The sequence below is a fragment of the Capra hircus genome, chromosome 7 (assembly GCF_001704415.2).
Source record: "Capra hircus breed San Clemente chromosome 7, ASM170441v1, whole genome shotgun sequence".
NCBI classification, from domain to species: domain Eukaryota; kingdom Metazoa; phylum Chordata; class Mammalia; order Artiodactyla; family Bovidae; genus Capra; species Capra hircus.
In genome coordinates this window covers 20,159,773-20,174,353 of record NC_030814.1, presented here as the reverse complement: position 1 = coordinate 20,174,353, position 14,581 = coordinate 20,159,773, and the positions used below count along the sequence as shown (strand labels likewise).

The following is a 14,581-nucleotide window of genomic DNA, read 5'->3' as shown; positions in this document are numbered from 1 at the left end:
GGTTAAATTAGAAATGCTCTGATGGCTTAGAAAAGGGTGAGGTGAACTTGATGAGAACTTGGCTATAGATATATGAGGTTTATGATACTCTTGATTATAAAGCAGAGAGTTTCAGTTGAATGGTGCATCCTTTCTCACCCTATTGCACCCATGCTGATGTGACAGAAATAGACATTTTATAGCACAGATTCTGATACCTGTGAAACAACTTTCAAAAACCCATGTTCTAGGTTAGAGGGGGGTTCAGGCAAGAGGATACAGAAAGTTCTGTGCAAAAATCCTAACAATTCACCATAAAAGAACTGAAAGCACATTCTCTTTACTGCTTCTGGGTAGGCAGTATCATGGTTGTACATAAAGAACAGAGATCCAGTGTAACGGATTTTTAACAAATGTGAGTGGACATATGCAAATACATGCCATTTTAGCAGAACCTTCGCTTTTCTGTCATAGAGGCAAAACCATCCTTGACAGTTGCCCATATTTGTCCATACTGGCTCTTCACTGGTACCCTCAGCAGATCAATGGGCACAAGTTTGAAGGAAAAGAAGGTGATTATATTCGAGTTCCAGAGAGGTTATTGGATGTTCTGGATGCAGAAATAATGGCCGGGAGAAGCACGTGTGAATTAGTCCAGTTTACAGAATATAGCAGCCAGCAGTGGTTTATGACTGGAAACAATTTCCATGCCCTGAAAAATAAGGTAATCTATCATTTAAAGAATTACGTAGTTGGAATCTGCTTTTTCCTTTGCAAACATGCTCCTTAGGATACATGTACTTGATTCGACTTATGGTAAGTGCTATATACGGTAAGCTAATGATGAAACATGTCCCATCTTTATGAGCTCTTTGTAGAATGTTTAGGCTCAAAAATAGTTGTAGCTATTTCCTTCATGTTTTATTGAATGAAATGAGGAGTAAGTGAAAAAAAAATAGCTTTCACTAAAGCTATATCCCACTCCTGATGAAGACTGACAATGAAAATGAATATTATCACTTGGAGACTGGTCAGTAGCTGGAGTGAGGTAGGTCTGTGGTGGAAAACCAACCAGATGCCCTGTATTCATAGTGAAGCTAATGATTAATAGTGCCAAAAGTGATGAGGAAAATGAAGCAAATTTCAGAATGGGAGATCCAGTCTTGACATTTAATTTGAAGATGTCGTTACATTTTCGGCTCTTTCTGGCATTACAGGTATTATCTTTGAGTGTGAAAGGTCAGAGTTCACAACCCCTGACCAACAGCAATGAGATTCTCTACAGGATTTATGCTGCCGAGCCTAGAATTGTTCCTAAGACTCCTCTATGTCTCCTTTGGAATCCGTCTGCTGCGAGGTACTTGTTAATAATTCTTTAAAATCAGAATTTGTTCCTTCTTCATTCTGGTGCCATTAAGCCCAGGTTTTTGTACTGAACGTAGATGGTCTGGAGTGAGATTTTTTAGACTGGAAAATCACCTCCACACTCAATGAGGCAAAGCAGCATAGAAAGTGGTCTAGCCTTGTGCAGGTGGCAAACGGAGCCAAACAATTTTAATGTGTGTATAACACATTACTTAACTCCTTTATTATTATGACTTCCATGGGACTTAGCGTGAGTTCTGCTCAATTCAGATACCCTTCCTGTGATTACAAGTTAATTTATTGAGCGGTGAGGGAAATTCTTTTGACCCCTTCCCTCTGGGCTTGTTCTGGATCTGATGCTCTAGGTCTGGAGGGATCAGTATGGATTCATAACTCTAATCCATGTATGACTTGAAGCACATTTGGGGATTAAAGCAGGCACAAGAAGAGGAAGAAGACAGTGACTCTTCCTTTGACTCTCCTTGGCCTCATGTTTCTGAGCAGTTCTCTCCCTGGGAGTTCAGCCGAGGTTGTAAGGTCAGGCATGGCTGGCCTAGAGTGTTTTGAGTTCAAATCAGTCACAAGATTCTGTTACTTTCAGCCACACAAACTAAAATTCTGAAAAGGTTCCACAGCTTAGTTGGGTAACCAACTGTCCTCTTCAAACACCAAAGTTCTGGCTAGTCTCTGTGGGAAAATAATTTTTCTTTGAAATTCCTAATATCTGAGGAAAGACTTTAAACCTAATACACAGATACTCTACAATCCTCAATGTATAATTACTAATGAATGTTTCAAGCTTGAATCCACTGTTGGGGTTAAGAAGTTTCATGTCCTTAGAAAAATAAGGGGATCAAGAGGAACTAGAAGTGGCTACTCTTGAGCAGAGTAGTCCCTGAAGAGTCACTGAGGGATGCTCAGAATTTTTGGCATGTGACACTGTGTTTGCTATAATCATGACCAACTTTTGGTGCTTAAGGTCAAACATTATAGAAGGAAACACCCGAAAGAACCCTAGAAAACATGTATGTAATATAACTGGCTCAAAATCCAAATAGGTGGGGAAGGAAGTACTTAGACAAGCAAGTAATTTATGTGGTTCAAATACAGGAGTTGTGTAAATGGGGAGGGGTGAGCACTGCTGTCTTTGGCTGTGTTGACCTTTTGGTACTCTTGAATGCTAGGGAAGAGTTCTTCCTGTTGAATACCTTGGGTTTGTTTTCTTTAGATGAGGTGGGGGCAAGTGCTGCTGGTTTGAGAGGGCCAGCTTCTTCGATATTGGCGATGCTTTTGCAGGTTTGGTTAATATTTAGGCGGCTGTTGAAGGTGTCTGTGGGATCTGCAGTTTCATGTCTTGGACAAGATGTTCCTTCCGGTGTTTCTTCTTAAACATTGGTCTGCTTCCATCTTGAGTAAAGAACACTTAGGAGCAATAAATTATTTTTTCTTTGAAAGCTATCTCCACACCTTAAGTATTGATGAAAGAGGAGTAGTGACGATTGTGTTTTTTGCCCTAGCTGGTTGTCCGACAGTCAGTTTTGCAAAGTGGTTGAGGACACTTCAGGCTACGTGGAATGTGCCTGTTCATACATGTCTGTGTATGCAGTCTACGCCCAGACTGACAACTTGTCTTCATACAATGAAGCTTTTTTCTCTTCTGGATTTATATGTATTTCAGGTGAGTTATAATATTTTTAAGTAAATAATTTAAAATATTGATGAGAATAAAAGTTTTCCTAGGGTCCTTTTATATATATGCAGATGTACTATAATTCATCAACACTATAAGAAAATAAGCTTTCTCATGGTCTTTTTTTTGTTTGTTTTTGTTTTTAATTTTCTTTTTTTGGCTGCATTGTGTATTGTGTGGGATCTTAGTTCCCTGACCAGGGATTGAACCTGTGCCCCCTGCATTGGAAGCACATAGTCTTAGCCACTAGGCCAGGAAAGTCCCCTCTCATGGTCCTATTCATTAATTCATACAGCCATTATTTATGGAGGACCAACTTTGTACTGGGGATAAGCAAGAGCAAGATATAGTTCCAGCTCATCACCAGTGTATATACACTACAATGTGAGACAGAAGTTAGATAGTAAAAAAGAGTTAAAGTTGATAGTGTTGATTTAGAAGGCAGATTCTGCAATAGATATCAGGATTGCATGAGATAATATAAATAAAGCATTTTGTATTTTCATTAAAAAATAAACCTACCTCATGGATTGATTTGTATTTTTTGGTCTAGAAGCTTCAAGTATATTCAACCACTGTGTTAAAAGATAAGTTTTCTTTTACCTTCTACATCTAGGTCCCATTTCTGGCAAGAATAGGAACTTGAGTAAGGTTAATGTCTGTCAAACGATTTACCTATAAGTAAACTTTGAACAGCTATAGAATTATTGTCATTTGCTGTTTTTACTTTATGGTTGGGAGCCTGAGAATTCCTTACACTATATTTCTGTCCCCACCCTTACGGATTCTGTGTCCCAAGTCAGCTTTTACAGCCCTACAGCTGCTTTTATGAACAATATGCTACACAGAGAACTGGGTATAGGGTGACTGTGCATGTATTCAAATCCTAGTCCTGCTATTGGCTAGTTGTGAGACCTGGGGCAAATACCTGTCTCTCCACCCCAAATACATGATTTTAAATTGTGTTAACAGGGTAGTAGATATACTGTCTCAGACAGTCTGCTTTAATGATGTTTGGTATGTAAATGTGATTATCATTGAATGCCTAGTGTGCAAACTGTCCCCTAATAATCTTTATTGATTCGGAAAATTCTGTGGAGGTAGAAGCATGTAATTAATTATTCTTCTTTGTCCTGGTTGTTAAAATCTTTCCACTGTAATTTAATATTCTTTGCCCTAGTTCAAATATTTCCACTGTAGTTTCACTTTATAACATTATACATTTTCCTTAATGTGTCTTAATTCTAAACCTTAGATTCAATAGCAGATGTTAATAATTTCTTATTCTTAATAACATCTTCCATAGACTGATGGTTCTTACTTAATAGATTCTTCTAGGTTCCAAAATCAGATGGCAACACCCTATTTTATTTTGATGCAGTCTATTTAGAGAAATTTCATAGACTGATGAAATAGAACCAACAGGTACAATGCTGAAATAACATCTAGATATCATCTCAAATGTAGAGACATAATTCTGAGTGCTAATATGACCCACAAAAATCCCTTGCTTGTTCTAAATACTCAACATCAAAGCAAAGAATTTTGCAAACTAAAGAGAGAATGTTACCTTGATTATTTTAGGAGACTAGCAGGACTTTAAGATATTTTCTGAGAGAACTGATAATAAATATATATGTTTGCAACTCCCTCTTAAAAAGGCTACATGGACTTGCTCATGTATTTGAAAACCAACACCCAGATGTTAGTCTCTGCCTTATTATTTTTGACTTGGAGTCATATTTGAAATCATCAGTGTTCTCCCCCTCTGTTCATGACGTTTTGCAACGTGGATTGCACGTTCATGAGGTGCTTCTGGCTTTGTGCTCCATTTCAGTTTCGGGGGAGGCTGATATTGCACTCCTTGGAGGGCCCCCAGAAACAAGGTGAGAGATTTTCCCACGTTTTACATACACATGCTCTCATTTAAGTCAGGACACACCAAATATCCCTTTGAATTTGGGAGCACTTTTCTTTTCTTGAAATGTGGCAACATGCAGTCAAATAGGAATTAAACCATTGTTTAATTTAAAAAAATTAAGATAGGTCACAGTGTATCTATTCCAGTTCTGGTTTACAGTTCTGGTTACTCTACTAGAGCAGAGCAGTTGAAATGATCCAAGTATGTGTAATGGGGATGTAAGCCACGAAGTTGAGTAATCCTCAATTTGGAAAGGTGAAAGATTAGGATATATACCTGTGACTTTTAAAACTGTAAACCAGTTTATCAAATTGCAAGAAATTAAACTGAAGTTCTCCATTGAAACTAATAATTATAGAGAGGAGAAGTAAATGACTGTGCATATAAGTGTAATGTTATGGGACTCATCTCAAAGGGGGAAGAAATACAGCTTATAATAACTTCAGGTGATAATGCCATAATCTTATAGTTACTAAGGAACCTAAGCATGCTCCTTACTATTTGGAGAATAATGCCAAGGAAACCTGCTCTGCTTCCCATAACTGTTGATGTTGGCCTGTCAAAGGTAGACATCAGATTAAAATCATCCTGATTTGATTCTGGGTACAATTCGTATGGCCTCATGAGCTTAATGAGACCCCTATATTCCAAAATCCACTTCGTTGTTAACATCAGTATGTGAACTTATCCATGTTTGATGTACTTGTAGGAGAGTCTCCTGTTTTGAAGTGCTTTTAAACTGAGGTTAGACAGCAGATCTCACATTTGTTTCATTTTTTTAAATCTTTTTGTTCTCTGTGGTGGAGAAATCCTTTAAAACATTAGTCAAACTAAAGCTATCCCTTTTAAATAACTAATAGTTTTGTTTACTCTACAGATTACTAAGTATATAAATGCCAACACATTGTCATTGTTTAAAGTAGGTAACAGGAAATAACTGTCTGTAAATCGCTAAATACTTAGGTTTAGAGGATAAGTAAATCAGCACAATCCAGAGTTCTTTGAAGCATGCTTATTCTTTTGTTCAGGTTTATTAAACTGTAAGGGCTTCCTAGGTGGCTCAGACAGTAAAGTATCTGCCTACAATGTGGGAGAACTGGGTTTGACCCCAGGTGGGGAAGATGCCCTGGAGAAAGGACTGGCAACCCACTCCAGTATTCTTGCCTGTAGAATCCCATGGACAGAGGAGCCAGGCAGGCTACAGTCCATGGGATTGTAAAGAGTCAGGCACAGCTGAGCTACTAACACTTTCATTAAACTGTGAGAATATTCTAGTTGTGCCTTTTATATTTTAGAAGCTGATATTTTGATAGCTTTTCTAGAAAAAAAAAAACTTTATTAGATGCCACCCATTCTTTTCCAATTATTTTTGAAGATGAGATATTTTCTAAACTTCTGTGTTACATTTGCCCCAAAATAATAAGTTCATATTCACAGTAATCATTGTCCTAAGTTAGCCATTATCATTATGGGGAGAGTATATAAAAAGTTTCATTCTATCAAATAGGGAGTTATTCACAAGAAGAATAGAGAAAGATGTGTAAGAGTTTTAAAAATATATATAAGTAGTTTGAAAGGGTAACTTCAGGTGATAGAGAAGGCAGAGAGCTTCGTCTAACTCTGACATGGCATGAAAATGTAGAATGTATCTTGCTAGGTACGCGTAGCTGTGTTGTTTAGCATTGCCCTGGCTGCACGTAACGGAAGACAAGTCAAACATCCTAAATAAGCAGATTTAGTTCCAGGATTGATGAGTTCAGCACCTCAGTGGCATCATCAGGGGCCCAGGCTCTTCTCATGTTCCTGTCTTGCGCTCCTCAAAGGTTTTTCTTTTGCTTTCTCCACCTTGCCTCTCCGTGGTCTTGAGCGGGCTGCGGCGGCTCTGAACTTCCCACAGCTATGTCTGGGCTTGCCAAGAGAAAAGCGCTTATTTGGATCCTGTTTTAAGAGCCATGAAAACTGTGCTGAAAACCACCCAGAGTGTTTTCCCTCACGTCTCTGACCAGAACTGTGTTGTGTGGCCTTTTCCAAACAGTCCCTTTACAGTCTGACACACCGTCTCTGGTCAGTGTTTCTTTGATGATGGAAGCATTGTGCCCTCTTGAGGGTGGTGGCTACTGACCACATCTGGTTATCGAGCCCTTGAAATGTGGCTACAACAGTTGGGACCTGAATGTTTCATTCTATTTAATTCTAATTAATTAAAATCTACGTGGCCCTGTGAGGCTATTGTACTGAACTTCACACGTTACCCGAAGGCTGGTCTCCTGGTAACCTCCTCCCTCTGGAGTAAATTCTTCCTTCTAATACACAGAACTTGTGTAATGTCAAATGTTGCCTATGGACTTTTGTTCAACCTAGTAGACTTTTCCGGACGGACAGTTTTGTTTTCCTGTCCTTAGCTTATTAGTAGTTGTAATCCAGGGGCATTGTGTGGAAGGGAGGGTTGAAGGAATTTGGGAATTAGTAGAGATGAGCAACAGAAATGTTAAAAAGGTGATAGTTACAGCTAGCATTCGGTGGAGGAATGGAAAAAACCTAAGGTAACGGGTGAGTATCTGATTTAATAATCTAGCAGTCATTTGGGTTTTCTTGTTTATCTATAGAGGTGGCGTTAGTGATAAAGAACCTGCTTGCCAGTGTAGGAGACATGGGTTTGATCTCTGAGTCAGAAAGATGCCCTGGAGGCGGGCATGGCAGCCCACGCTGGCATTCTTGCCTGGAGAATCCCCTGGACAGAGGAGCCTGGCGCGCTACAGTCTATAGGGTCACAAAGAATCAGACACAACTGAAGTGATTGAGCACCTACGCATAGAGGAGACAGAGATACATAATAAAACAATATAAAATTTATAAATATTTTAAAGGAATTTTCACGGGAAAAATGTAATATTTGACTTCTGGAGGATAAACTAGTTATTTTGAAAGTATATCTCATTTTTAAGGGATACCAAACAAGAGTTGTTTGCTAGATATGAATGGTCATACATAAGCATTACACGTTTATGCATGTACAGACATTCAAATATTGTATAGGTAGATAACAAGCTCTTTGGTCGTCTTTGGTACTAACAAAAGAATCTAGCTGTTCTTTAGAGTTTTTCTTATCTAAATCAAAGATTATCAATGTTATTATTTTGTTAAGGGTAATTTATCTTCCCTCTTACTGTCTAATCATATAGAAAAGTCATTTGTGTTAGTAAACTGATAAATTTTTTTTCCAATGAAGTCTGTAACCTACATAGTGCTAGGGAAAAAAAGTAAAGGAAGATTATTCAGTTAGTTACATGTTTGTTTTTCTGCCTAGTTGCCATGGAATCAATCTCTAAGAAACTATTTAGAGGTTACCTTGAGATAATACCTGGAATTGTTCTGCTTTACTTTTTAGAATTATAACTTTTGTACTATGTGATTTATATATTAAGGAAATTTAAACCAAAAAAATAATCGTTAGTTTAAAAAAGTGTGGCTTGTAAATTTAAATTTTGTATGCTAAATATAGTTCTTCAATATCAGATGAGAAAATAAAAGATAAATACTTAGTCTTTAGGAACTCGGTAACCAAAGTATTTATTTCTTTACATCTAAGGTATTCAGTAACTCTTCCAAGGTCAGCTGAGGCCAGGCTGCCTGAGGCTTTTTTCGCTGCGTCCTTTTTTCCTAAATAAAATAAGCACTTAAATAACATCATACATCATAGTTACAAGCTATCAGAGTCCAGCCCATTTTCCTGCCCCTGGCTTTGAGTCCTGGACTGCCACCAGGCATCATGCTAGCATTTTTAATTACAGCTTCGTAGACTTAATTAAATATTCTTGATCTGGTCAAGTTCAAGTGTGCTAAATTTATATCACGAAATGGGAGTATAATGGAGAATTACCAACTTAGGGGGAAAGGCTGTGCATAAGCTCTTTTGGGGATCTAGAAAAAGCAGTTGATTCAGGAGTATTTTTCCTTTGCCCAACACAAATCCCCTTGCCTCATATTGTTACCATCCACCATGGTAAGCTCACAGAAAAGCACATATTTGTCATCATGTGGCCTACAATGAAATGAGACTTGCAAGGCCCTGCTTTTTAGTCAGTGTATTACACACAGAGACATACACACACACTCAGTCTCTCTCTCTCTCACACTCAACTTGAACTTTGAGTTTAAGGTGGCTCTGATCATCATAGAAATGCAAAGTGTACATTGGTGAGTTTGGAACAACAGCTTCAATAGTTTATAAGCTGCCTAAGCAAAGATGCAGTTTCTGGGTATACTGTATACCTCTGTGGGTGGATTTGGGAGGCACCCTCAGGACCTGCACACCTGTCCCAGAATGCCTCATGGCAGCCTTCCAAAAAAATGGATTACTGCGGATCTCTTGGCCAGATTTCTAGGCCGAAAGCCTTGACTAATGCAGAGCCTCACTTCCTGTGTGAAACTTCGTCTACCTTTTGCGAACCTAAACATACTGAGAGCTTTTCCCGAAAGGACTTTTGAGAGGCATTTCTGTGCTGACGAGTAGTCACAGACCCCACGTGGGCATTTTGCAGCTGCCCAGTCAGCTTATACCAACATGTGGGTATGTTCCATCGCTTCAGAAAAGATAATGAGGAAACAAAATACATGCAGCTTCTCCTGTTTGCCAGGGGGGCGTTGATGAATGAGATAATGCGTGCAAAACACAGGGCAAAGCAACATACACAAGCTGGTTGTTATGTGTCAATACTTCTAGACAAAATAACCCTGCAGAGGGTGAGAGTGGAATAAAAGGCCTAAGTGATAAAGCAAATGCATTGCTTTATGCAGCACATTTAAATTTTTAAAAGTCAGGAAATCTTTTAAATTATATATACATTCTGCATTTAAAACCTAATACTAGGGACTTCCCTGGCAGTCCAGTGGTATAGACTTCTCCTTCCAATGTCGGGGGGTGTTGGTTCAGTCCCTAGTTGGGGAACTAAGATCCTGTATCCATGGCCAAAAACCCAAAACATAAGCAATATTGTAACAAATTCAATAAAGACTTTAAAAATGGTCCGCATACAAAATCTTAAACTAATATTAAAATAAACTTATACAAATTCCAAGATAAAAAAATTATGGGTTAGTCCTGAGATTCTGATCATTCCCTTGAAGTCGTGTAGGTAGCTGAGTTCAAATAGATTCAAAGAAAATAATAATGTTTTCAACACCACTTAGAAACGTAGATATTTAGGTTAAAAACCATCTTGGTGGGAAAGAACACATTTTGTTCCTGGTTTTGGCACCCAGGAGTGTAAGGTTGCTTTTAAAATTCATAATCACCACTTTTGTAATTGCCTAACTATTCTTAGTAGATAAAAGGGGTAATTACCAAACCTGAGTTTTGGTAGCATCAATCCCAATTTTATGCCTGAAAAATTCACCTATTCACCTCCACAAACACATCTATTTAGCCAAGACACCCATTCTTAGAAAATTTAGATTGGAATTTAATTCTTTGCTTAAGCAGTAATACTTGCCTGATGTATTACCAGAAGTTTTATGAAATTATTAATCAGCTTAATTTGTGCTTTCTTTTTAGTAGGGAAGTAAACAAGTAGATATTTGAAATGTAAAGTTCCCCTTTGGGCTTAATTGAGAAGTGTGAGGATTTTATATGTTTGGTCAAGTGGAGTGGGTTGAAATTGAAACATGAACGTCCCCAGAAATATTGTGCTACGCGACTTTGTACTGTAAGCACAAAAATATTGTGCTTACCCTCTGAAGATTTAACCATGCTCCTGTTTGTTCATGGATTGTAAAACCACACACGGGCTCTTTTGTTCCTGCAGGTCTCTGCCTGGCTGTTCTTTCCCATATCTTCTGTGCCAGGTATTCCATGTTTGCGGCTAAACTTCTGACTCACATGCTGGCAGCCAGCTTAGGTACACAGGTAGGAGAGCGTGGGATTTCCCACTTTCATGCAATGTTCGTTTCTTCTTCTGTGATCCTTGAGCTGAGTGTATAAGTAAAATTTAATCTCACCCTAGTTGAAATAAGCTTGCTTAGTTTTGTAGTGGAGAAGGATGAGAAAGGAGACCGTAAGAGCAAATGAGAGTATCAGGTCTAAGCAGTGTAACGTTTTTGAGCTCCTTTATCCCTTCTATAGATAATTGCCTTAATATCACCACTCACAAAGAAAATAGCTACTGCTTATTAAGAAGCATCATGTTGACAATTTATACATGTAAATATATTGTAAATGTATATATAATGTTTATATTAAAATTAGTCCATGGGGTCGCTGAGGGTTGGACACTACTGAGCGACTTCACTTTCACTTTTCACTTTCATGCATTGGAGAAGGAAATGGCAACCCACTCCAGTGTTCTTGCCTGGAGAATCCCAGGGACTGGGGAGCCTGGTGGGTTACTGTCTATGGGGTCGCACAGAGTCGGACACAACTGAAGCGACTTAGCAGCAGCAGCAGCACATTTTAGTTTAATCTGAATAAAATATGCTGTGTTACAGATCCTTTATATGGAGGGCATTAAAATGATACACATTTTAAGACATCTGGATAATATATTTTGCTTCATTTAGTGTTATAGAATACAATTTGGTAGAACTTTCTTTTTTGAAAAGCTGTCTATGGCAGAAGAAATAACATGGAAAACACTGAGTCATTCATTAGCATGCATTTTAAACCGTATAGTTTTTAAAGCCCAGAAGGCAGATCGAGATGAAATTAAATGCCTTTTCTGTCCATAAGGTACTCACAGTCTAAAACAGTAGATGTGTGTACAGATAACTCTGATGCAGTGTGGTAAGTGTGAACACAGACTGTGTGTGAAGATACGTGAGGACTTAATTTTTCTGTGAATGTTAAGAAAGTCTTCCTAGAGGAGGTGATATTTGGGCTGAGCTCAAATGAAAAGTTCCCGCAGCTTCTTGATTAGCAGTGAGATGGGCATAGACGTAAGTATAAGTAAACAGGAAAAAGCATGATCACTTCTACTTGAAGGCTGTAATTACAGTTCTAGATTGTAAGGATACACTATATAGTGTTATTATTGAGAGAACTTGGTAATACTATTTTATAAAATTTCCTCTTTTTTGGATGGTGGGTGCACTTCTAGAGTGCAGAAAATGCTGTTTCCTGATTCTTTGCTGGTGTATGCATGATTTGATTGATGTAAATTTATTGTGCTGTATGCTTACATTTTGCATACATTTTAAGATGCTAATGGCATTCTATTGAATTCCAGGCAGAACTTTTGAAAATATTATTAGAGGAGGGGCTGAAACATAAAATGGAAAATTATTTGGAACACTGGCCTTCTCTTGCCTATTTTGCTCCCAGGAGTGAAAATGACATGAGTAAATTTCATAACTCTCTTTTTTAGGGGACAATTAACTGCTGAATTCTAAGTAGAAGATCCCAGATCGTGCTTTTAAAGTACCTATGAACTATGAAAGGTAACAGCTGTTACCAATGAGGGGCTTACATTGAGTTTGACAAGGCTATTTATATTGCCTTGGTAACTATCTTAGCTGTCTGATCTTGCCTTTGCTTCTTGTATTTAAGATCTTAGAAAACCCGCCTTCCATAATTAGCGTTTACTTGGCTGTATTCACCACCCACTCTGGTGATTTTTTGGCAGCAAAGTTTGTACAAGTCTTAATTATAGAACCATAGAATTACAGACAACTCTTCAGTGTCCTAGCAGACAAATTGCTCATGTCTAGGGATGTGAAAAAGAAGACTCAGGATTTATATCTTGGGATGTTGCCTTCTGATTCACATTGCACTTAACATTAATTTTGGAGAAAGTGGTTAGTCAAATCCCTGTTTTTCACCATATTTTTAGAAGAAATAAAACAGTGTGGCATGAACACCCTGCACTGTTTGACTTGTGACATGGAATAACTAAAAAATAATGTCCGTAGTTTATTTCTGGCAGGAGGATTGTTGATAGGTTTTTGATAGAAAGTTCTCTTTCCTCAAAATGTTTTACCCATCTACTTTGATTTTTAAATACACTCTCTAAAATAAAGAGAATAATTTTCTCCCTTAAAACCTTTTAGCTAAGCCTTTGAAAATTTCTTAGAGTCTCCAAAAATAGAAATGAAACTGACTGTAGGAACTTGGGCCTGCCTTTTCTTTTGTGGATTTTAAAATCGTGTTTATATCTGTAGTTACAGAATCTTGCCAGTTGTGGGAGGGGGCTGGGGGGGTCCAGGTCTTTCTTAGGTCTCTCTTTTGAATCTTCTATCAACTCAAGGTTCATATTCTTGTAGAGAAGTCTTAAAAAAAATACAGTTTGACCTGTGGTTCTTTAGCTAAAAGAATAAAATTTCTCTAGATGACCTCAAGAGTTTGAGTTGTGAATCTTTTGCAGGCAGGTCTGCCAAGACCGTTTGGTTTTAAAGTCTTTATTTCTGGCCTAAGTTGAATGACTTTGTGGGAAAGGGCAGAATGGAAATGTAATGGCCTCTGACTTCCTCTTAGGACCGTGTGTCAGTGAGGGAGGCAGTCAGCAGGAGGAGAATGTGGTAGTCTGTCTCTGGTTCTAGAAATATATATTATATCTAATATTCTTACTTTACAAGGCAAAAGATTCTGCTTTAATCTGGAATTTATGCCATTCAAGCATCTTTGAGAACCACTGACTATAAACTACCAGCAGGTGGCAGTAGACGATTTTTCTTTTCCCCAAAAAACTGGTGTTTGGTCTCTAGCAAAGATGGAGTTTGAATCTGCCTGCCAGCGTAGGAGATTCAGGAGATGTGGGTTTGATCCCTGGGTCTGGAAGATCTCCTTGGAGTAGGAAATGGCAATCCAGTCCCGTATTCTTGACTAGAAAATTCCATGAACAGAGGAGCCTGGTGGGTTACCTACAGTCCGTGGGGTCACAAGGAGTCGGACGTGACCGAGCTACCTAACTGAACTGAAAGACGAAGTTCAGTAGAAAACTTGAGATTTTTTTTCTCAGCACTTCTTTCACTGGGCTAAAGAGTATTCTACTGCAGCTTAGAAAGTAGGCATTTGTGATTTTCTACCTCTCCTCTTTTATCTCCTTTGTTTAGAATTGAACTAACTAATGAGTCTGAAAGGTACTGTGAGAAAGCTTATGCATTACTAACTTGGGCTTCCCTGGTGGCTCAGACAGTAAAGAATCTGCCTGCAGTGCAGGAGACTCAGGTTCGATCCCTGGGTCAGGAGGATCCCCTGGAGAAGGTCTTGGCAAGCCACTCCAGTATCCTTGCCTGGAGAATCCCATGGACAGAGGAGCCTGACAGGCTACAGTCCATGGGGTCACAAAGAGTCAGACACGACTGAGCAACCAGTACTTTCTTCTTTACTTTCTTTTCAGCTTGGACTATATCTTTCTATCACTTATCATTTATAGAAAGTATATATCATTCAAGGGCATAACATTATTTTCATTATATTTATGTTGTTATAAGCTTTAGGAAGTGTGTTGTTACAGAAAAAACTGTTTATTGAAGTGTCACGGAAGTTTTGAGATCCAATCTGTGTTTTCATTATTGTTTACTTTTAAAGGATGTGTTTTTCCTTCCATGCCAAGTTAATATTTCTCGTTCATCTGAAAGAATGACAAGAAATTGTGAGACCGTTATCTTCAAGCTTGAAGGAGAAGATAGCAAAC

The 14,581-nt window shown here is 38.3% G+C and overlaps 1 protein-coding gene across 1 annotated transcript in view; it reads left to right on the top strand.

The window, feature by feature from the left end:
• The window catches only part of ADGRV1 (adhesion G protein-coupled receptor V1), a 542,844-nt gene that overhangs the window by 240,322 nt on the left and 287,941 nt on the right, over nt 1-14,581 (top strand). The window contains exons 80-83 of the mRNA XM_018050044.1: nt 454-703; nt 1,197-1,336; nt 2,862-3,022; nt 10,760-10,860. Of these exons, the coding sequence (XP_017905533.1) occupies nt 454-703; nt 1,197-1,336; nt 2,862-3,022; nt 10,760-10,860 (652 nt within the window). The remainder of the gene's footprint in view (nt 1-453; nt 704-1,196; nt 1,337-2,861; nt 3,023-10,759; nt 10,861-14,581) is intronic.